The 25784-nt window shown below is 46.4% G+C and overlaps 1 protein-coding gene across 1 annotated transcript in view; it reads left to right on the plus strand.

Moving 5' to 3' along the window:
• The first annotated feature begins 315 nt into the window (after nt 1-315).
• Nucleotides 316-25784, plus strand: part of PEMT (phosphatidylethanolamine N-methyltransferase) — a 178088-nt gene continuing 152619 nt past the window's right edge. The window contains exon 1 of the mRNA XM_056534109.1: nt 316-394. Within this exon, the coding sequence (XP_056390084.1) occupies nt 335-394 (60 nt within the window). The 5' untranslated portion in view covers nt 316-334. The remainder of the gene's footprint in view (nt 395-25784) is intronic.

Raw genomic sequence — 25784 nt, forward strand, 5'->3', positions numbered from 1 at the left:
TATATTCTAGTACATAGGAGGTAGTATTATATTAGCTATATTCTTGTATATAGGGGGTAGTATTGTAGTAGGTATAATCTTGTGCGAAGGAGACAGTATTATAGTAGGTATAATTTTGTGCATATAAGACAGTATTTTAGTAGTTATGCACGATAAAGAAGTAACAGGGACGTCACTCACCGGGATGCAGTAAAAGCGTTTCTTTTTATTTCAACAGTGCAGACAAACGAGCACGAACATCGGGAGCCACAGCCAAACAGCCGCGAGCCGGGTAACAGCTGTGTCATGTGACACAGCTGTTACCCGGCTCGAGGCTGTTTGGCTGTGGCTCCCGATGTTCATGCTCGTTTGTCTGCACTGTCGAAATAAAAAGAAACGCTTTTACTGCATCCCGGTGAGTGACGTCCCTGTTACTTCTTTATCGTGCATGTTTGAAAAGTTTGCTCCAAGGGACTGGGAACCCAGTGGATCAGCAGTGATTCAGTGTTATGCATAGACTGCCTTGCCAATTAACTCCTTGCTTGCCAGCATTAGGAGTGGTCCGTTCACAGGTGTTTCTGAGGTTGCGGTGCCGACCGTACTGTTTCTTGCAATCATTATTTTAGTAGTTATATTCTTGTATATAGAGGCAGTATTATAGTAGTTATATTCTTGTATATAGGAGCAGTATTATAGTAGTTATATTCTTGTATATAGGAGCAGTATTATAGTAGTTATATTCTTGTATATAGGAGCAGTATTATAGTAGTTATATTCTTGTATATAGGAGCAGTATTATAGTAGTTATATTCTTGTATATAGGAGCAGTATTATAGTAGTTATATTCTTGTATATAGGAGCAGTATTATAGTAGGTATATTCTTGTATATAGGGGCAGTATTATAGTAGTTATATTCTTGTACACAGGAGCAGTATTATAGTAGTTATATTCTTGTACATTGGAGGAGTATTATAGTAGTTATATTCTTGTATATAGGAGGCAGTATTATAGTAGTTATATTCTTGTATATAGGAGCAGTATTATAGTAGTGGTTTTATTCTTGTATATAGGAGCAGTATAATAGTAGTTATATACTTGTATATAGGGGCAGTATTATAGTAGTTATATTCTTGTATATAGGAGCAGTATTATAGTAGTTATATTCTTGTATATAGGAGCAGTATTATAGTAGGTATATTCTTGTATATAGGGGCAGTATTATAGTAGTTATATTCTTGTATATAGGAGCAGTATTATAGTAGTTATATTCTTGTATATAGGAGCAGTATTATATTAGTTATATTCTTATATATAGAAGGCAGTATTATATTAGTTAGTACTAGTATAGCAGCAGTATTATAGTAGTTATATTCTTATATATAGGAGGCAGTATTATATTAGTTAGTACTAGTATAGCACAGATACAGTTTATTTTGTTAGGACATTTGCTCAGTATTCCCACTTTTGTAAGCCGGATACCCGCTGAAAGCTGTTGTCATTTTCCTCGTCCTATTCCTCTTTGCAGGGTGCCAAGACATGACACAGTTCTATTGTATTACCACTTTTGTATCTGAAATTACCCTGTAACGTCTTCTTTGTGGAGTGATATAGGTATTGGCTTCTTTATGACAAGTTAGCGCTGCCCTTTCAGGATGAAAGGCTTATAACAATTTTCTTAGTATCCCATTAGAAATCAGCATTGGGCTCTGAGTCCGATGCACCTCGAGTTACGCCACCACAGTCAATGGAAAATCACTAAGAATCTGTATGAGAGAACAGCAAGAAATAAAAGGGACAAAAAAGCAGGAAATACACACACATATATATATATATATATATATATATATATATATATATATATATCAAAAGACTGAAGTGAATAGAAGGAACACTACATGCAGTTGTCTGCTTCCAGCTCTGTGTATATGGGGGCCTCTGCTATGGCAGACAGCTGATCGATGGGGGTGCTGATAGGACATCAATCAATTTATCCTGGAAAACCCCTTAAAAGAGGACACTTAGGCCGGGTTCACACTGTGGAATCTCCAGCTGGGCAAAATCCAGCTGGAGATTCCAAGTGTGGGCAGCGCCCACCATGGCCGTCCCCATAGATGGCAATGTCTGCTGAGCAGAGATCCGCCAGATCAATTAACTCATTGAATTTTTTAGCGGATTTTCTGGGCAGAATGTCCGCCTCGAAAACTCTGCAGTGTGCATTGTGCAGAGGAATCCCATTGCCAGTGGGACTCTGCTGCACTGCTCTGAAATTCTGTACTGTGAACCCAACCTTATGGGATAATAAAAATATATGCTGTAAAATTCTGATGTGTGCCTGATAAATTTCCAGAACTCCCATTGGTTGGGAGGATTGGAGTCTCTGGAACCCTTTGTGGCACTTCAGAAAAGAGGTAGAGAGATGACCATCTATGGGACTTTCTCTAATACACTGCTCAAAAAAATTAAGGGAACACAAAGATAACACATCCTAGATCTGAATGAACTAATCGTATGAAATACTTTCGTCTTTACATAGTTGAATTCGCTGACAACAAAATCACACAAAAATTATCCATGGAAATCAAATGTATCAACCCATGGAGGTCTGGATATGGAGTCACACTCAAAATCATAGTGGAAAACCCCACTACAGGCTGATCCAACTTTATGTAATGTCCTTAATACAAGTCCCAATGAGGCTCAGTAGTGTGTGTGGCCTCCACGTGCCCGTATGACCTCCCTACAACGCCTGGGCATGATCCTGATGAGGTGGCGGATGGTCTCCTGTGGGATGTCCTCCCAGACCTGGACTAAAGCATCCGCCAACTCCTGGACAGTCTGTGGTGGATGGAGCGAGACGTCCCAGATGTTCTCAATCGGATTCAGGTCTGGGGAACGGGCGGCCAGTCCATAGCATCAATGCCTTCCTCTTGTAGGAACTGCTGACACACTCCAGCCACATGAGGTCTAGCATTGTCTTGTATTAGGAGGAACCCAGGGCCAACCGCACCAGCATATGGTCTCACAAGGGGTCTGAGGATCTCATCTCGGTACATTATGGCAGTCAGGCTACTGTTAGGATCTGTTTCTCCCTGTGATCAGTCAACTCCAGCCGAGTTGATTAGCAGACAGATTTAATGCACATGTATACAGGTGGATGTTCTCTTACATGCAGAGAAACAGCTCCGCAGAAGAAAATCATACCCCAAAATAGATTACAGCCCTTTTATATGGCAACACTCTAAGTGTGAGCTGATTGGCTAAGGAACCCCAGTGGCTCATGGTGTATAACCTTATTACCAATCACAGGGTTCCTTTTACACTTTTTTTTATTATCATAGAAAAAGCTTGTTATCCAACAAAAGCCTCATTATTAACCAAGGTCATTTGGATAGTTTTTGAGCATCACTGGGCACTGGCAAGAACTAAGACAATGGTTAATAGAAACTAGATAAAATCGGCCAACACCATCTAAAGTTAGACTATATATATATATATATATATATATATATATAAATATATATATATACAGAGAACATAGATATCAAAACATAAATTTACCAACACTACCTCTGGCAAGCACATGCCACCCCTCACCATTACTGACCCACCGCCAAACCGGTCATGCTGCAGGATGTTGCAGGCAGCAGAACATTCTCCATGGTGTCTCCAGACTTCAGACTGAAGAGCACAGGGTGCCAGTGGCGAATTTGCCAATGTTGGTGTTCTCTGGCAAATGCCAAACGTCCTGAACGGTGTTGGGCTGTAAGCACAACCCCCACCTGTGGACGTTGGGCCCTCATACCACCCTCATGGAGTCTGTTCCTGACCGTTTGAGTGGACACATGCACATTTGTGATCTGCTGGAGGTCATTTTGCAGGGCTCTGGCAGTGCTCCTCCTGCTCCTCCTTGCACAAAGGCGGAGGTAGCGGTCCTGCTGCTGGGTTGTTGCCCTCCTACGGCCTCCTCCACGTCTCCTGATGTACTGGCCTGTCTCCTGGTAGCGCCTCCATGCTCTGGACCCTACGCTGACAGACAGCAAACCTTCTTGCCACAGCTCACATTGATGTGCCATCCTGGATGAGCTGCACTACCTGAGCCACTTGTGTGGGTTGTAGACTCCGTCTCATGCTACCACTAGAGTGAAAGCACCGCCAGCATTCAAAAGTGACCAAAACATCAGCCAGGAAGCATAGGAACTGAGAAGTGGTCTGTGGTCACCACCTACAGAACCACTCCTTTATTGGGGGTGTCTTGCTAATTGCCTATAATTTCCACCTGTTGTCTGTTCCATGTGAAATTGATTGTCAATCAGTGTTCTTCCTGAGTGGACAGTGGGATCTCACACAAGTGTCAGTGACTTGGAGTTACATTGTGTTGTTTAGGTGTTCCCTTTATTTTGTTGAGCATTGTATGAAGATATTTGCGCTCATACATGGTCAACTATACACTGCATCTAATGCTTTCTGGCTTGCCCCCCATTCTGCTATTATATGGAGGTCCCCATAGAAGGCCACATGGTGCTTAATCTTCTTTACACCATGTAAATATCTCTTTCTTTTGGAAAAGGCGCCATGAGGAATATAGGACCGCCTCTCTCACCTTCCATTTGTGAAGAACTAATGTGGAGGACAAGCAAGGGCATCTATACCATGGAAGAGCCGCCCATGCACTGCGTAGAAGCCATAGGAGAATAGGGCTCAGCCCAGTACCAGACTCAAGACTTACATGCAAGGTGGTGAGGAATCGGCCTAAGGGTCATGAAAAGGGTGTGGAAAGGACGACCATGACACCATAATGAAGGTCCAAAATGTAGGCAATTTCTAGTCACCACCAATATACAAAATTAAACATGGATAAAAAGAAACAGAACACCAACATGTTTCGAACATATTCATTCTTAATCATAATTAAACAGTTCGAAACGCATTGGTGTTTTGTTTCTTTTTATCCATGTAAATTTTTGTAAATTTTTTATGAATCTTTTAAAGCGGTACTCTGCCCCTAGACACCTTATCCCCTATCCAAATGATAGAGGATAAGATGTCTGATCGCGGGGATCCCGCCACTGGGGACCCCTGCGATCTCCCTGCTGCACCCGGCTTTCGTTTAGAGCGTCGGGTGCAGCACCGGAGGCTTGTGACGTCATGGCCACGCCCCCTCAATGCATTTTTTATGGGAGGGGGCGTGACGGCCGTCACGCCCCCTAACATAGACTTGCATTGAGGGGACGTGGCTGTGATGTCAGGAGCGGGGCGCAGCCGTGACATCATGAGCCTCCTCCTTGCATCACCAGTCATCGAGCACGAAGCAAAGTTTGATCCGTGCACCAGATGTCTAGGGTGCCGCAGCCGAAATGCCCGCTGGGGACACCCGCGATCAGACATCTTATCCCCTATCCTTTTGGCGGAGTACCCCTTTGAATAAATTTTTAGCATTTTTTGGGGAAACTGGTGACTAGAACTTGCCGACATTTTTTATGATCCAAGTAGCCCATGCTTCACCTTAAAGGGGTACTCTGGAAAACAATCTTTTTTTAAAATCAACTAGTACCAGAAAGTTAAACAGATTTGTAAATTACTTCTATATAAAAAGCTTAATCCTTCCAGTACTTATCAGCTGCTGTATGCTACAGAGGAAGTTGTGTAGTTCTTTCCAGTCTTTACAGTGCTCTCTGCTGCCACCTCTGACCCTATCAGGAGCTGTCCAAAGCAGGAGAGGGTTGCTATGGGGATTTGCTTGTACTCTGGACAGTTCCTGACACGGACAGAGGTGTCAGCAGAGAGCACTGTGCTCAGACTGGAAAGAACTACACAACTTCCTTCGCAGCATACAGCAGTTGATAAGTACTGGAATGATTGAGATTTTTTATATAGAAGTAATTTACAAATCTGTTTAACTTTCTGGCACCTGTTGATTTAAAAACATTTTTTTCCAACGGAGTACCCCTTTAAGGCAACGCATGTCCTGATTGAATGCGTATTCAGATTTATGGTGGTGAGCTGACGAGTATGTTTTTGTGGTGGCCCAGTACAGGAGTTGCACCCCTGTCAGGCAGACTCTAGTCAGTGACCCCTGGGCCCCTCTTTTGTCTGTATTCCGTAAATAGTTAACTACCACCTGTGTTATCTAATGTAATGTATATAACTTGTCATATACCTTTAAATACTGTTGTCATGTGTTGTAACCAAGGAAGGTACCAGTGACCATGTGATCTATAGAGTGACCTATGGGACCCCTCCAGAGTCTCCCCCATATACTGTAAACCCTGGGTGGAGCTAGTTCAGTCTCTTAGTCTCTTCTCTACTGAGTGCATTAACCCCTTGTATTCGTGACGCCAGGGCATGGTTAACCTCGGCACCACCCGAGGTAAGTCCTGAGGGAGTGTCTGGTGTCCTGAGGAGGCCCAAAGTCTACCACGCAGCCACAAATCCACAAGTCTGCTGCCCCACAGGTGAAAGTCCAAGTCCACTACAAGTTCCAGGGAGCCCTAAATTCTCTGAAGTCACTGGTCACTTCCTTGGGCTTAACTGAGCTGTAAAGACTATTCCATCTGTCTGCCTCAGTAAAGCTGCCGTTGTTCCGTGACTTGGCGTCTGAGTCATTATCTGCCCCATGCCAAGCCCAGGATCCAGCAGCCATACCTCAGGGGGTGCCAAGGTTAACCACGCCCTGGCGTCACGAATACAAGTGGTTAATGCCATCTGCCCCTAGGGTAATAACATCTGCCCTCATCACACCCCCACCACATTTTTTCCCAAAATGTTTGTACCATAATAAAGGCAAAAGAACCTGAAGAAGGTTTTCTGGTCTCCATTGGAGATAAGGTAAAGAAGTAAACTATTTCTCATTGGAGCATCTATAGCAGTGGTCTCCAACCTGTGGACCTACAGATGTTGCAAAACTACAACTCCCAGCATGCCCGGACAGCCAACGGCTGCATTACGTCTCTATGGCCTCACGGGTGATGAATAAGTGTTGTTAGGGTTAGAAACTAGAATAATATAACATTTAGGACAGTATAGTGTCAATTCATGGTCATCGTGACAATCAGACGTTACCGTTCCCGGTTGCAGGTCTCACTTTCCAGCACGGGTTGCGATAGAATGGCTGCTGCAGTAGAAGGTTCCAGTAGAATGCACTTGTTCCCCCCGGCTTATTGTGGGTTGTTCCAGGTGACTCTCTATTAATAGACAGTCTATAACTTTATTCATTTTGTGGCTAATTTATGGACTTAGAGGTTAATCCGGCACAGCTGCAACCGGGCTTAGGATCAGGACACCTGAAACAGACTGCTTTCCATAAACATGGCCAGCGCGGCCTCCGACACATGTCCACAGACATATACCTCCCAGTCATTCACCCCGTCCTGAAAGGACACCAGGGGCCAGATGAATGCGGCATTCTTCCATAGTCAACGTATACGCACGTGGGCTATGAGAGAAGACACGCGGCTGCTAACGGGCTGCACACAGGTTACGGGGCAGGGGGGATGTGATAGCCTGGGGGAGTAGGGTATATGGGGGTGTAGCTGTGCGGTTACTAAGGGTGCTTGCTTAAAGGGGTAGTCCAGTGGTGAAAAACTTATCCCCTATCCTAAGGATAGGGGATAAGTTTGAGATCGCGGGGGGTCCGACCGCTGGGGCCCCCTGCGATCTCTCTGTACGGGGGCCAGGCTCTCCGGCCAAATAGCGGGTGTCGACCTCCGCACGAAGCGGCGGCCGACACGCCCCCTCAATACATCTCTATGGCAGAGCCGGAAATTGCCGAAGGCAGCGCTAGAGTTGTATTGAGGGGGCGTGTCGGCCGCCGCTTCGTGCGGAGGTCGACACGCCCCCTTCCCGCAGGCTGTTGGGGCTCCGTACAGGAGATCGCAGGGGGCCCCAGCGGTCGGACCCCCCGCGATCTCAAACTTATCCCCTATCCTTAGGATAGGGGATAAGTTGTTCACCACTGGACTACTCCTATAACCCTTTCTATTCGTGATGCCAGGGTGAGGGCTATTCTCTGTATGCTTGTCCTACCGCCACCCTTCCCAGAAGCGATAGGGAGATAGGAAATAATTGATTGTCCACAACCAGAGATTTGCAGAAACTTGTCGGAACTTTAACTGAAGATTATAGGCAATAATGAACAAAAACTGTCCATACAACAGAGTCTATTAGAGCTTGACAAGTGGTTGGGACCTCGTGAGTCTATTGAGCTTAGGAAGATAATTGTTGCGCTGATCCACTGGATTTAGGGGTTTAGATTCGGTCCAGTAATCACGCTAGCTTTAGCGGGGACTGATATTATAACTCACGGTTTAGTTTAGGCTGAGGCCGGCAGATTTCTGGCCTAGCTTGTCATTGAAAGTTGTCCTGCTAGTCCGGCATCCACGAGAGCAGCAACCCAAGAGAGCGATCATGGGCAGGGGCCGGACCAAAGCTGACTGGTCCAATACTTCTGTCAATCATCATTACAGAGAGTTATGGGTAAACATGTGACCCAAGGACCTCCAAAGGTCCTCCAACATACCAGAGGAATTAATATGGTCACATGACCGAAGGTCCTGCGACGCTAACAAGGTAAGTATACTATACATTATATTAAATCTATAAATTTAGACATTACAAAAGAGGCGACTAGGGGCTGTCCCACCTGATGGACCCTACCTGAACGTAGTAACTCTGACTTTGGGGACCACCATACAAGGTACGGTATGCAATACGGTACCGGGATACCACAGGGGCATTGACTCCTATGGGAAGAGTGGCACACGTCTGAGGTGAGGAGTAGAAATAATATATCATTTTCGTTTGGTTAGAGCATAAAAAAGGGACATTGGGGGAGATTCATCAAGACCTGGGCTGGGGAAAAGTTGACCAGTTGCCCATAGCAACCAATCATTTATTTTGAAAAGTCCTTTGAAAAATGAAAGAAGCGATCTGATTGGTTGCTATGGGCAACTGGGCAACTTTTCCTCTGCACAGGTTTTGATGAATCTCCCCCATTATCCCATGACGTGTGACATCACTGGAGATTAGGTCAAGGACCTATGTGCCGTACTGGCAGACAATGTGGCTGCTATGGGGCCCTAGAGAGGGGGCCCCGTCCTGGATGGCAAAAAACTGCGCAGAACTCATTGTGAGGGAATTAATGGGGCATAAACACCAGACCCTTCTGGGGCCCCTTTCTTCTATGTACGCTATTGAGATTAGGTATCATAGTTTTTTTGTTCTGGGGCCTGTGAAATCATACTCCATTAAAATAGACTACTTATACGTTTTTTTGTTTTTGTTTTTTTTAAAAGCACTCTAGAGATTCCAATTTTTGCTTATATAGGGCAGCATTTGCTGTTAGAGAATACTGTATACCCTGATCCCATGGAGATAGCAGCAGCAGTATACAGATAGAGCTAGGAGGGGAAATATATAACTATTATATCTCATGAGTGTGGTGTCCCGGGAACCGCATTTCATACGTTGCCTTGTGGTGAGGTCCCCAAAGACAGAGTCCCTAGGAACAGTGGGGGTCCTCTACCTCAGCTAGCCCCTCGTCACCCCTTAGTTAGTTAATATGTATGTAAATAAACATGTAAATATGGCTATCAAAGATTCCTACCTTGTTCGCGTCGCAGGACCTGCGGGTCATGTGACTTCGTTCAGAACTCTATGGTTTGCTGAAGGACCTTTGGTGGTTCTCATGTCACGTGTTCACCCACAATATAATGTAACGGTGAGTGACAGTTGTTATGGACCAATCCAAATCGGCCAGCCCCTGCTCATATAAGGGAGCGGCCGCCATTATTCTCTCTCTTGGGTTGCTGCCTCTGGATGAGGTAGGACCTCCGCAACTTCCAAAGACAAGAACTAGGCCCAAAGCCTTGCGGCCGTGGCCTATGCTAGAGACTATTCGATTTTACAATTCCCCGTTATCTCTGGACCTAAACGCTCCCTAAATCCAGCGGATCTATGCTACAGAATCTATGAGAAGCTACATTAAGCTCATCTGATCCCAACCAACTGTCAATCGCTGCCCAGTTATAAATGGACTCTGTTATCTGGACTGTTATTGATCTTGCCTGCTTCAGAAATTCTTCAGTAAAAGTTCCTGCAAGTTTTAAGTTCAACAGTGGTTGTGGACAATCTAATTATTACGCACACACCTATCGCTTTTGGGAAGGGTGGCGATAGGCCCAGAAACATTACAGAACGTAACCCTCACCCTGGCATCACGAGTGACAAGGGTTAACAGCGCCCTTTCATTATCCAGAACAGCAACACCCCAACTAACCCACACCCCACAAGGCTTTTCCACACAGTTCCTCACCACATGAGCTTAACCCACCCTGGAGGTGACTGGGTAGCAGACTGCAAGTCGGACCTAATGCTGCTGTAATTCAAACTGGTGTTTTTTATCTGGCCAGACAGGTGTTAGGTCCCGCACCACTTGAGAAACCTTGGCGTGGTGTGCGGGCTCAGGTGTGTCCTTCATATAAGGATATACTGGCAAATGTCTCAATTTTACATCAGTTTTGAGGGTTAGCCAATGTCAGTGTTTACATCTACCACAGGAGTGAAACCATATTGTGGTCCACAAGTGCAGGTCCTCCACTCCAACGTAGGTGCACAACTGCACTTGGGGTCAAGCACCTCTTGTGTTTTCCTGATCCCATTGAGAAAACAGTATACAGACAGAGCTGGAGGGGTGGTGTATACCTACTATATATCCTAAACTCATAGAGATAGCAGCAGTATACAGATAGAGCTGGAGGAGAGGTATATAACTACTATATATCTTGATCCCATAGAGAAAGCAGCAGTATACAGATAGAGCTGAGAGGAGGTGTAGAACTACTATATATCCTGATCCCATAGAGATAGCAGCAGTATACAGATAGAGCTGGAGGGGAGGTGTATAACTACTATATATCTTGATCCCATAGAGAAAGCAGCAGTATACAGATAGAGCTGGAGGGGAGGTGTATAACTACTATATATCCTGATCCCATAGACATAGCAGCAGTATACAGATAGAGCTGAGAGAGGAGGTGTAGAACTACTATATATCCTGATCCCATAGAGATAGCAGCAGTATACAGATAGAGCTGGAGGGGAGGTGTATAACTACTATATATCCTGATCTCATAGAGATAGCAGCGGTATGCAGATAGAGCTGGAGGAGAGGTGTATAACTACTATATATCTTGATCCCATAGAGAAAGCAGCAGTATACAGATAGAGCTGGAGGAGAGGTGTATGACTACTATATATCTTGATCCCATAGAGAAAGCAGCAGTATACAGATAGAGCTGGAGGGGAGGTGTATAACTACTATATATCCTGATCCCATAGAGATAGAAGCAGAAGTGTACAGATAGAGCTGGAGGGGAGGTGTATAACTACTATATATTCTGATCCCATAGACATAGCAGCAGTATACAGATAGAGCTGGAGAGGAGGGGCCTGACACTTAGGAGTAAGGCTCTGGTAGGTGATAATGTCATTTTGTAGTTTACAGGAAGTCAGCTGACCCAAGACTTCCTCTTCCTCTGACACTTGAAACAGTGTGATTTTCTGTGGTTCAGACTGGTGATCACATGACCCAGTTACAGTAATAAGCCACATAGATGCACTGGAATAAAACAGATGAAGCTGTAGGACTAGTGATGGCCAGTGTGCATCATATGGACAAAAAAAAACAACAATCCAGAGTGCTTCTTTAATTGCCATGAAGACCTATCCTAATGGAACACTTTACCCATATAATTTGGAGACATGCAAATAGGGTTCCCATAACTCTGTCCATTTGCCTTGGAATATTGATGTGTATCCTGTTCTTTATACCACATAGTGAGGTAGAGAACAGATCTTTGTTGGATCTATTGCCCATCTGTGAACTTTAGAAGGTAAACGGAAGCGATACCTCAGTTGACTTCCATTGAGTCATTTACAGTGATCCCTCAACATACGATGGTAATTCGTTCCAAATGAACCATCGTTACTTGAATCCATCGTACGTTGAGGGATCCGTGCAATAATAATATAGAAAGTTATACTCACGTGTCACCGCCGCTCCGGACCGTCACCGCTGCTCCGGACCGTCACTCCCCATCGGCGTCATCACGTCCCCAGGGTGTCCCAGCCTCTCCGGACCGTCACCACTGCCCTGGATCGTCACTCCCCATCGCCGTCATCACGTCCCCAGGGTGTCCCAGCCTCTCTGGACCGTCACTGCTGCCCCGGACTGTCACTCACCATCGCCGTCATCACGTCCCCAGGGTGTCCCAGCCTCTCCGAACCGTCACCGCTGCCCTGGATCGTCACTCCCCAACGCCATCATCACGTCCCCAGGGTGTCCCAGCCTCTCTGGACCGTCACTGCTGCCCTGGATCGTCACTCCCCATCGCCATCATCACGTCCCCAGGGTGTCCCAGCCTCTCCGGACCGTCACTGCTGCCCTGAATCGTCACTCCCCATCGCCGTCATCACGTCCCCAGGGTGTCCCAGCCTCTCTGGACCGTCACTGCTGCCCTGGATCGTCACTCCCCATCGCCATCATCACGTCCCCAGGGTGTCCCAGCCTCTCCGGACCGTCACTGCTGCCCTGGATCGTCACTCCCCAACGCCGACATCACTTCCCCAGGGTGTCCCAGCCTCTCCGGACCATCACCGCTGCCCTGAATCGTCACACTCCATCACGACGCTGCGCATGCCGCTCCTGTTGCATGACGGGACGGCGTGCGCGGCGATGTGATGATGACGAAGGAGAGCGACGACCATGCAGCGGAGCCCAAAGGGGACAGTCCGTAACGTTTATGCGATGACCCCGACATATAAAAGCATTGTATGTTGATGCTGCCATTGTATGCTGAAATGATCGTATGTCGGGGCCATCGTAGGTCGGGGGGTCACTGTATTTACTGTACTCAGGGGTATTGGGTGTGGAGAATAAATTTATGGCACCAAATCCTATTGGAAATTAAAGGGCTTGAGCTGCAATACCAGCTGCAGCCCAAAGACAAGAGTGGCGCTGTTTCTGGAAAAAAAACAGCCATGACATGAGCAATCAGTCCTCCCTCTTCAGTCAATGTAGGTTCTTATCTAATTTATTACAGTCTTCCTTATTCTCAAAGCCTTAGATATACCTTGACAGAGTATATAATCAATTAAAGGGGTACTCAGGTGGAAAACAAATGTTTTTATATCAACTGGTGCCAGAAAGTTATACAGATTTGTAAATTACTTCTATATAAAAATCTTAATCTTTCCAGTACTTATCAGCTGCTGTATGCTCCAGAGGAAGTTGTACAGTTCTTTCCAGTCTGACCACAGTGCTCTCTGCTGCCCACCTCTGTCCATGTCAGGAACTGTTCAGAGCAGGAGAGGTTTGCTATGGGGATTTGTTCCTGCTCTGGACAGTTCCTAAAATGGACAGAGGTGTCAGCAGAGAGCAACGTGGTCAGACAGAAAAGAACTATACAACTTCCTCTGTAGTATTCAGCAGCTAATAAGTACTGGAAGGGTTAAGATTTTTCTATAGAAGTAATTTACAAATCTGTTTAACTTTCTGCCACCAGTTGATTAGAAATGTTTGTTTCTTCTGCTGGAGCCCCTAAAAACGTTTCTGATTGCAGGAGGTTTGACTGCTGAGGCTACACCCCACCCGCACCCACTGCAATCTCCAGGACGAGGCCCAGTCACCCGTACAAGCAAATCCTTCCAGTACTTATCAACTGCTGTATGCTGCAGCGGAAGTAGTGCAGTTCTTTCCAGTCTGACCACAGTGCTCTCTGCTGACACCTCTGTCCGTGTCAGGAACTATCCAGGGTACAAGCAAATCCCCCATAGCAAACCTATCCTGCTCTGGACAATTCCTGACACGGACAGAGGAGTCAGCAGAGAGCACTGTGGTCAGACTGGAAAGAACTACACAACTTCCTGTGAAGCATACAGCAGCTGATAAGTACTGGAGGACTGTAATCTTTTGACATGTCTGAAGATTTTTTTTTTTTTAACGCTATAAAGGAGCATGGAATGTTCGTCCTCCATTGACATGGGGCTGACGAGACTTTCGGGGGTCCTAGCAGACCGATGCCCTACACACAACCCCTATAAATGCACAGTCGTGACTTCTATATACAGTGATCCCTCAACTTACAATGGCCTCAACATACAATAGTTTCAATATACAATGGTCTTTTCTGGACCATCGTAAGTTGAAACCACACTCAACATACAATATACGGACAGTCCAGATCTGTGAAACTTGTCAATGGCCGGAAGAACCGACCAATCAGAATGGATATTTCACTGGTAAAACCCCTGTATTACTGAAGTGTATGCACTTTCTGATGTCTGGTAGCGCCCCCTACAGTACAGGGAGGTATTACATGTTCTGTACTCTTTATCTGTATTACTGAAGTGCATGCACTGACTGGTGTCTGGTAGTGCCCCCTACAGTACAGGGAGGTATTACATGTTCTGTACTCTTTACCTGTATTACTGAAGTGCATGCACTGACTGGTGTCTGGTAGTGCCCCCTACAGTACAGGGAGGTATTACATGTTCTGTACTCTTTACCTGTATTACTGAAGTGTATGCACTTTCTGATGTCTGGTAGCGCCCCCTACAGTACAGGGAGGTATTACATGTTCTGTACTCTTTACCTGTACCAGGGTTACCTGCTCCTTTGGACACCAGGTGAAAGCGACTCCATTACTTTTTTAGGACACTGTGTACTGTACAGGACCCTGAAGAAGCTCCTGTCCTTAACATAGACCAGTGTTTCCCAAGCAGGGTGCCCCCAGCTGTTGCAAAAATACAACTCCCAGCATGCCCGGACAGCCTTTGGCTGTCCGGGCATGCTGGGAGTTGTAGTTTTGCAACATCTGGAGGCTCCCTGCTTGGGAAACACTGAACTAGACAGTGATTACAGCTCCCAGCAGATCTTTATTACTTTTATATGTACGGATTTGCTTTATCTATATTAGTTATTCACTTATTTTTCTTTAATCCTCACTTTTTCCTATTTTTGGATGACATTTTGGTGCCTTTAGAACCAATTACCAGGTTTCCATAGAGTTCTGGTTTCAACATACAATGGTCCCAACATACAATGGTCGTCCTGGAACCAATTAATATTGTAACCTTGAGGGACCACTGTATACCATATACCAGATGACACTCTCCCCGGTCTGGGTTGTGAGTTCAGCGGATTCATTCATGCCTGGTCAGAGCGCCATTGAAATGGAAGAAAACAAACACAGCTCGGCTACAATTTTCATTTTCCTTCGATTACATGTTCCTTCTATTACTCCCAGATATCACAGCCCGCGTTTCCTCTACATTAACCCCAATCTGTTTTACTATTCACTAATCCAGTGTTTCCTTACCAGGGTGCCACCAGCTGTTGCAAAACTACAACTCCCAGCATGCCCGGACAGCCTTCGGCTGTCCGGGCATGCTGGGAGTTGTAGTTTTGCAACAGCTGGAGGCACCCTGCTTAGGAAACGCTGCCCTAATCAGAGACTATTCGTTAACACAAATAGCTAATCAGCCAATGACATGGCAGTAGCTCTATGCAATTAGGCATGTAGACGTGGTCAAGACAACTTGCTGAAGTTCATACCGGGCATCAGAATGGGGAGGAAAGGGCATTTAAAGGGGTTCTCCACCATAAGGTGATTTTAGCACGTACCGGGCAGACAGTAATGGACATGCTTAGGAAGGATCTGCGCTTGTCTTGTGGCTAAATGGCTATGCCATGAGATTACCATAACACTGTGGATAGATTATTGTGAACTGGTATTTCCTGTTTGACTTTTCTTTTTTTGACTACAAATCCCACAATTCCATTTTCCTCCCTCCCACACATCAGCCACCCCACCCATTGAAACATAAATTAGCTGCATCCATTCAAAGACTGGTGGTTTTCAATCAGGGTGCCTTGCAGATTGATCCCTCCACCCATTGAAGCAGACAGGCTCCCTGTCATCAGCTGACTAGTGATGTCAGGTCTCGGCCGCATTGCAAGCTGGGAAAAAATCAGAGACAACAGTCATTTTGTATGCTGGTAAAAAAAAATAGTGAGGTGAAAATCACAGAAGAATTTGTGAGAAAACCGTCACACACAGGTACAGACACTATATTATGCACTACACTGACTTTACAGCCCCTGTAGCATAGTCAAATAAAAAAAAATCCTGGAATACCCCTTTAAGTGACTTTGAACGTGGCATGGTTCTTGGTCTGAATATTTCACAAACTGCTGATCTACTGGGATTTTCACACACAATCATCTTGGTTTACAGAGAATGGTCCGAAACAGAGAAATTATCCAGAGGCAGTTGTGTGGAGGAAAATGCCTTGTTAGAGGAGAATAGGCAAACTGGTTCGAGATGACAGAAAAGCAACAGCAACTCAAATAACCACTTGTTACAACCAAGGTCTGCAGAATACCATCTCTGACAGCACAACATGTCTAATCTTGAAGCAGATGGGCTACAGCAGCAGAAGACCACACCGGGGGCCACTCCTCTCAGCTAAGAACAGGAAACTGAGGCTACAATTCACACAGGAACCAAAACTGGACAATGGAAGATGGAAGAACGTTGTCTGGTCTGAGGAGTCTCCATTCCAGCGGTGACATCAGATGACGGGGTCAGAATTTGGTGTAAACAACATAAATCATGGATCCCTCCTGCCTTGTATCAGGTTCAGGCTGGTGGGGGTATAATGGTGGGGGGGACATTTTCTGGGCACTTTGGGCCCCTTAGTAACAATTGATCTTGTTATAAACACCACAGCCGACCTGAGTATTGTTACTGACCATGTCCATCCCTTTATGACCACAGTGGACCCATCTTCTGATGATACTTCCAGCAGGATAATACCCCATGTCACATGACATCATCTCATACAGGACAATGAGGTCACATGACATCATCTCATACAGGACAATGAGGTCACATGACATCATCTCATACAGGACAATGAGGTCACATGACATCATCTCATACAGGACAATGAGGTCACATGACATCATCTAATACAGGACAACGAGGTCACATGACATCATCTCATACAGGACAATGAGGTCACATGACATCATCTCATACAGGACAATGAGGTCACATGACATCATCTCATACAGGACAATGAGGTCACATGACTCCAATGGCCTCCACAGTCACCAGATCTCATCCTATAGATCACCGCTGGGATGTGGTGGAACCGGAGATTCTCATCATGGATCCAACAAATCTACAGCAACTGTGTGATGTCATCATGTCCATATGGAGGAACTGTGTGATGTCATCATGTCCATATGGAGGAATTGTGTGATGTCATCATGTCCATATGGAGGAACTGTGTGATGTCATCATGTCCATATGGAGGAACTGTGTGATGTCATCATGTCCATATGGAGGAACTGTGTGATGTCATCATGTCCATATGGAGGAACTGTGTGATGTCATCATGTCCATATGGAGGAACTGTGTGATGTCATCATGTCCATATGGAGGAACTGTGTGATATCATAATGTCTATATGGAGGAACTGTGTGATGTCATCATGTCCATATGGGGGAACTGTGTGATGTCATCATGTCCATATGGATGAACTGTGTAATGTCATCATGTCCATATGGAGGAATTGTGTGATGTCATCATGTCCTTATGGAGGAACTGTGTGATGTCATCATGTCCATATGGAGGAACTGTGTGATGTCATCATGTCCATATGGAGGAACTGTGTGATGTCATCATGTCCATATAGAGGAACTGTGTGATGTCATCATGTCCATATAGATGAACTGTGTGATGTCATCATGTCCATATGAAGGAACTGTGTGATGTCACCATGTCCATATGGAGGAACTGTGTGATGTCATCATGTCCTTATGGAGGAACTGTGTGATGTCATGATGTCCATATGGAGGAACTGTGTGATGTCATCATGTCTATATGGAGGAACTGTGTGATATCATCATGTCCATATGGAGGAACTGTGTGATGTCATCATGTCCATATAGAGGAACTGTGTGATGTCATCATGTCCATATGGAGGAACTGTGTGATGTCATCATGTCCATATGGAGGAACTATGTGATGTCATCATGTCGATATGGAGGAACCGTGTTATGTCATCATGTCTATATGGAGGAACTGTGTGATGTCATCATGTCCATATGGATGTGTGGTGTCCCAGTACCGTATTGCCTACCGTACCTAGTGTGGTGGTCCCCAAAGTCAGAGTAACTACGCTCAGGTAGGATCCCCCAGGTGAGACAGACCCTAGTCGCCTCTTTTTTACTGTAATTCTCTAGTGTTTATGTATGTGTATATTTAATAATGTGTATTTAATATAATGTATAGTGTACTTACCTTGTTAGCGTCGCAGGACCTTCGGTCATGTGACTGTGTTAAATCCTCTATGGTATGTTAGAGGACCTTTGGAGGTCCTTGGGTCACATGTTACCCATAGCCCTTTGTAATGGTGATTGACAGAAGTATTGGACCAATTAGCACTAGTCCAGCCCCTGCCCATATAAGGGAGCTGTAGCCAACCTTCTTGGGTTGCTGCTCTCGTGGATGCCGGACTAGCAGGCCAGAAAACCTGCCGGCCTCAATTGAACTAAACCGTGAGTTCTAAACTAATCCCCGCTAAAGCTAGCGTGACTACTGGACCACAACTAAATCCCCTAAATCCAGTGGAACAGCGCATATCATCCTAAAGACTCTAAACTGCTCACGGTCCCAACCTTTGTCAATCTCCAAAGAAAGCTTGCATGTATAGCAAATGTTCCGGTTATGAAGCTTGCATAAAATCTTCAGTAAAAGTTACAACTGTTTCAGCAAACTCTCCGGTTGTGGACATTCCATTATTCTCTACCTCCCTATCGCTCTTGGGAAGGGTGGCGGTAGGACAAGCATTACTGAGGAGCCCTCACCCTGGCGTCACTAATAGCAAGGGTTAACCAAACACCCTATAGTCACCACACAGCTACACCCCATATACCCTACTCCCCCAGGCTATCAAAGATGAACTGTGTGATGTCATCATGTCCATATGGAGGAACTGTGTGATGTCATCATGTCCATATGGAGGAACTGTGTGATGTCATCATGTCCATATGGAGGAACTGTGTGATGTCATCATGTCCATATGGAGGAACTGTGTGATGTCATCATGTCCATATGAATGAACTGTGTGATGTCATCATGTCCATATAGAGGAACTGTGTGATGTCATCATGTCCATATAGAGGAACTGTGTGATGTCATCATGTCCATATGGATGAACTGTGTGATGTCATCATGTCCATATGGATGAACTGTGTGATGTCATCATGTCCATATGGAGGAACTGTGTGATGTCATCATGTCCATATGAATGAACTGTGTGATGTCATCATGTCCATATAGAGGAACTGTGTGATGTCATCATGTCCATATGGATGAACTGTGTGATGTCATCATGTCCATATGGAGGAACTGTGTGATGTCATCATGTCCATATGGATGAACTGTGTGATGTCATCATGTCCATATGGATGAACTGTGTGATGTCATCATGTCCATATGGAGGGGAATCTCTGAGGAATGTGTCCAGCACCTTGTAGGAAGTATAAAGGGGGTCCGGCCCGGGACAGGTGTACCTAGTAAAGTGACTAGTGAGTGTAGATGTTCAGTACTTTTTATAGCCACATAACTGCAGACACAGCCACAAATCAGATACCGACCACTGTTACAGGAAGTGTTTTTGCGGTAGAAGGATCCCATCCCATACAGACTATGGGAGATTTATCAAAACCCGTGCAAAGGAAAAGTTGCCCAGTTGCCCATAGCAACCAATCAGATCGCTTCTTTCATTTTGCAGAGGCCTTGTTAAAAATGAAAGAAGCGATCTGATTGGTTGCTATGGGCATCTGGGCAACTTTTCGTCTGGACAGGTTGTGATAAATCTCCCCCCATACCATGCATATAACCATGAGATCTGTCTCATCATTGGCAGCGCTACAAATGGGAACTTTAGCAGATAAACTGAAGCGATACCTCAGATGACTTGCATTGAGTCATCCCATTTAGGAAACAAGTGCAGTACATAGGCCCACACTGTTCAGACCAAACCTCCTTTTTAATGAATATATTGGTTGTATTTATAGCTGGGACTGAGCTGCAATACAATCGTATACACAAACATCGGGACCTTAGTGTATAGACCAGTGGTCTCCAAACTGTGGACCTCCAGATGTTGCAAAACCACAACTCCCAGCATGGTCTATACCAGTGGTTCCCAACCTTCTTTGGCACGGGGCACCATTCACAAAATATTTTTTGGCGGGCCACCCCTACCGAATAATATTCAACAAAAAATGGCTAATAAGAAGCAATACACATCACCTATATATATGTTAGCTATGGAGATTACAGTGCTGCTGTGGTGACTGGGGTGTTGCAAGGGTGTAGCAGGGTCTGGTGGTATTAACCCTGTGGGGTAAGGTGTTATTAACCCCTGATTTGTCGTGACGCGTGCAGGATATTTCACAGGCTTGCTGGGACTTGTAGTATTGAGATTTTTGCAGGCCACTGTGCTACTAATTGTATACTTGAGTTGAGTAGTAGTCACTAGAATTGTGGGTAGAGCTTGATAACTCATGTTTTGAAGTGGCTGCAGGTTCCTTAGGCCTAGATGAGATGAATTTAGTATATGCTGAGATTGTGCTTGTTTTAGGTCCAGGAGATAAGAGCGAATTTAGAGACTACAGCCCCTTATATACTAGGGGGTCTGGACTAAAGCCCATTGGTTGCAAAGCCTGTAGGTCCTGTACCCAGGGAACTCTGGGTACATCACATGATGGTAGATCACATGACCCAGGAAGGTCTTATACATTTTATACATTTCTACAAACTTTATACATACTGAACAATATACACAATACATTTACAATGCATTTATACAAAGGTGTAACTAATGAGCAAGGGGGGAACCCCTGCAGGAGAGCCCTATGTACTGCAGGGACTCTTACTCAGGGGACTTAGGAAGGGTACAGGACCATGTCCTTTACCGGGACACCACAAACCCCCTTACTTAAGAAGAGTCCTCCTCAACGTAGGTCCCCTTAGGGAGAGGAATGAAATGGCCAGAGGGCCGGATGTAGTCCTGTAGCATTAATCCAAATGTCCCAGTTCAGGCTGATGATAACAAAAATTATGAGAACAATATAAAGAGTCTCTGTGCATTTAAATACCGTATTTATCGGCGTATAACACGCACTTTTTAGGCTAAAATTTTTAGCCTAAAGTCTGTGTGCGTGTTATACGCCGATACACCCCCAGGAAAGGCAGGGGGAGAGAGGCCGTCGCTGACCGCTTCTCTCCCCCTGCCTTTCCTGTGGTCTAGAGCGCTGCTGTCGGCCCTTTTCACCCCCTGGTTATCGGCGCCGCTGCCCGTTCTGTCCCCCTGACTATGGGTGCCGGCGCCGATAGTCAGGGAGAGAGAAGCGGCGCCGACAGCCAGGGGGAGAGAAGGGGCAGCGGCACCCATTGCCGGCGCCGCTGCCCCGTTGCCTCCCCCCATACCCGGTGGCATAATTACCTGAGTCGGGTCCGCGCTGCTCCAGGCCTCCGTCGTGCGTCCCCGGCGTCGTTGCTATGCGCTGAACGGCGCGGCGCATGACGTCAGAGCGCCGCGCCGTGCATAGCAACGACGCTGGGGACGCACGACGGAGGCCTGGAGCAGCGCGGACCCGACTCAGGTAATTATGCCACCGGGGATGGGGGGAGGCAACGGGGCAGCGGCGCCGGCAATGGGTGCCGCTGCCCCTTCTCTCCCCCTGGCTGTCGGCGCCGCTTCTCTCTCCCTGGCTATCGGCGCCGGCACCGATAGTCAGGGGGACAGAACGGGCAGCGGCGCCGATAACCAGGGGGTGAAAAGGGCCGACAGCAGCGCTCTAGACCCCAGGAAAGGCAGGGGGAGAGAAGCGGGCAGCGACGGCCTCTCTCCCCCTGCCTTTCCTGGGGGTATATCGGGGTATACACGCGCACACACGCACCCTCATTTTACCATGGATATTTGGGTAAAAAACGTTTTTTACCCAAATATCCTTGGTAAAATGAGGGTGCGTGTTATAGGCCGGTGCGTGGTATACCCCGATAAATACGGTAATGTCCATATGTGATGTCCCGGTACAGGACCTGGTCCTGTCCCTTTGTCTAAATTCCCCTCAGCCAGAGACCCTCCATGTCAATAGGGCTCTCCTGTAGGACTAACCCCTAGTCGCCTCATATAAATGGTATTTAATGTATTTATATATATATTTAATATGTCATATAGGAATACCTCTGTATAGGACCTTAGAGGTCACGTGCTTTTAATTAAATTGTACTATGGTTTAAGGACCTTTAGGTCTTGTGATACCCAAAGTTCACTGGGTCAGGATTTACAGGTCTGCTGACCAATGAGCTTTGTCCCACCCCCTTAATATGTAAGGGGCTGCAGCCACTAAATTCTCGCTCTTAGTTCCAGATTATAAAGCCAAGCACATCTCAGCACAAATATCAAATCAAGCTAGGCCTCAAGCCTACAGTCCAGCAACCACAAAACTGTGAGTTACTCCAAGCTCAATCCTACAAATTCTGTGTGACTACTAGAAATTCAAATCTCCTAAAAATAGTAGCACAGTGGCTAGCACCAAAGCTCATTGATCCCAGAGTCCCAGCAAACCTGTGAGGAACCTGTACCGTGGTTCTCTCTTGCAAAGACTGTTATGTTCCATGCCGTTGCATAAAATATGCAGTAAAGTTACTTCAAAATTACTTCATAAAATCTGCTGTGGACATTCCATTATTTCTCCTTGACGTTTGTGGGACGGTTGGCGGTAGGAGTATTACATTGAGGAAACCCCACCCTGGTGTCACGACAATTGAGGGTTAATACCAATATACCCTACACTACCACCGCAACACCCCAGACACCATTACTCTCCCCGGTACCACACATACATGCTCTGGAACTTATTCACGAACAGGATGGGATAAGTAACATTTTTTTCCTTTTTTTTTTTTCTTTTTAGAACTCACCAAATAGTACTAGTAACAGCACCAACAACATGAATAACACGATTGTCATGTTATATTATATTTTCATACCTTTGGTATCTCTACTTTACTTTAGTTTATTAGATTACGCATCTCTAATGATTATGCATGAGATATAATTAGTTAGATCCTAGCTATAACATCCGTCTATAGCTGAAAACTTTATCAACACATGACATTGGATATTTGATTTATGTCTGACATTTGACTGACATGTAGATATTTGACTATGAAATCTCTGACTGACACTTGACATGAAGTATGTATAATGACTGTAATGCTTCTAATACTGAAATTAATCTCACTGTTACCTTTTTATTGACATATATTTTATATAATACCACATATTATTTCCATTAGTTATACACTGGTTGCGGATTGGGTTGCCTGAGGCTTTCTGCCCAATTGTTACGCCGAGCGCTCCGGGTCCCCGCTCCTCCCCGGAGCGCTCGCAACATCCTCGCAACTGCAGCGCCCCGGTCAGATCTGCTGACCGGGTGCGCTGCGATTCCTCTCCCAGCCGGGATGCGATTCGCGATGCGGGTGGCGCCCGCTCGCGATGCGCACCCCGGCTCCCGTACCAGACTCGCTCTCCGTCGGTCCTGTCCCGGCGCGCGCGGCCCCGCTCCCTAGGGCGCGCGCGCGCCGGGTCTCTGCGATTTAAAGGGCCACTGCGCCGCTGATTGGCGCAGTTGGTTCAATTAGTGTGTTCACCTGTGCACTCCCTATTTATACCTCACTTCCCCTGCACTCCCTCGCCGGATCTTGTTGCCATTGTGCCAGTGAAAGCGTTTCCTTGTGTGTTCCTAGCCTGTGTTCCAGACCTTCTGCCGTTGCCCCTGACTACGATCCTTGCTGCCTGCCCTGACCTTCTGCTACGTCCGACCTTGCTCTTGTCTACTCCCTTGTACCGCGCCTATCTTCAGCAGTCAGAGAGGTTGAGCCGTTGCTAGTGGATACGACCTGGTTACTACCGCCGCTGCAAGACCATCCCGCTTTGCGGCGGGCTCTGGTGAATACCAGTAGCAACTTAGAACCGGTCCACCAGCACGGTCCACGCCAATCCCTCTCTGGCACAGAGGATCCACCTCCTGCCAGCCGAATCGTGACAGTAGATCCGGCCATGGATCCCGCTGAAGTTCCACTGCCAGATGTCGCCGACCTCACCACGGTGGTTGCCCAGCAGTCGCAACAGATAGCGCAACAAGGCCACCAGCTGTCTCAACTGACCGTGATGCTACAGCAGCTACTACCACAGCTTCAGCAATCATCTCCTCCGCCAGCTCCTGCACCTCCTCTGCAGCGAGTGGCCGCTTCAGGCCTACGACTATCCTTGCCGGATAAATTTGATGGGGACTCTAAGTTTTGCCGTGGCTTTCTTTCACAATGTTCCCTGCACTTGGAGATGATGTTGGACCAGTTTCCTACTGAAAGGTCTAAGGTGGCTTTCGTAGTCAGCCTTCTGTCTGGGAAAGCTCTGTCATGGGCCACACCGCTCTGGGACCGCAATGACCCAGTCACTGCCTCTGTACACTCCTTCTTCTCGGAAATTCGAAGTGTCTTTGAGGAACCTGCCCGAGCCTCTTCTGCTGAGACTGCCCTGCTGAACCTGGTCCAGGGTAATTCTTCCGTTGGCGAGTACGCCGTACAATTCCGTACTCTTGCTTCCGAATTATCCTGGAATAATGAGGCCCTCTGCACGACCTTTAAAAAAGGCCTATCCAGCAACATTAAAGATGTTCTGGCCGCACGAGAAATTCCTGCTAACCTGCATGAACTCATTCATCTAGCCACTCGCATTGACATGCGTTTTTCCGAAAGGCGTCAGGAGCTCCGCCAGGATATGGACTTTGTTCGCACGAGGCGTTTTTTCTCCCCGGCTCCTCTCTCCTCTGGTCCTCTGCAATCCGTTCCTGTGCCTCCCGCCGTGGAGGCTATGCAAGTTGACCGGTCTCGCTTGACACCTCAAGAGAGGACACGACGCCGCATGGAGAATCTTTGCCTGTACTGTGCCGGTACCGAACACTTCCTGAAGGATTGTCCTATCCGTCCTCCCCGCCTGGAAAGACGTACGCTGACTCCGCACAAAGGTGAGACAGTTCTTGATGTCAACTCTGCTTCTCCACGCCTTACTGTGCCTGTGCGGATATCTGCCTCTACCTTCTCCTTCTCTACTATGGCCTTCTTGGATTCCGGATCTGCAGGAAATTTTATTTTGGCCTCTCTCATCAACAAGTTCAACATCCCGGTGACCAGTCTCGCCAGACCCCTCTACATCAATTGTGTTAACAATGAAAGATTGGACTGTACCGTGCGTTACCGCACGGAGCCCCTCCTAATGTGCATCGGACCTCATCACGAAAAAATTGAGTTTTTGGTCCTCTCCAATTGCACTTCCGAAATTCTCCTTGGACTACCGTGGCTTCAACGCCATTCCCCAACCCTTGATTGGTCCACAGGAGAGATCAAGAGCTGGGGTACTTCTTGTCTCAAGGACTGTCTTAAACCGGTTCCCAGTACTCCCTGCCGTGACCCTGTGGTCCCTCCTGTAACCGGTCTCCCTAAGGCTTATATGGACTATGCTGACGTATTTTGCAAAAAGCAAGCTGAGACTTTACCTCCTCACAGGCCTTATGACTGTCCTATTGACCTCCTCCCGGGCACTACTCCACCCCGGGGCAGAATTTATCCTCTGTCCGCCCCAGAGACTCTTGCTATGT

This window comes from Hyla sarda, chromosome 8 (assembly GCF_029499605.1).
Source record: "Hyla sarda isolate aHylSar1 chromosome 8, aHylSar1.hap1, whole genome shotgun sequence".
NCBI classification, from domain to species: domain Eukaryota; kingdom Metazoa; phylum Chordata; class Amphibia; order Anura; family Hylidae; genus Hyla; species Hyla sarda.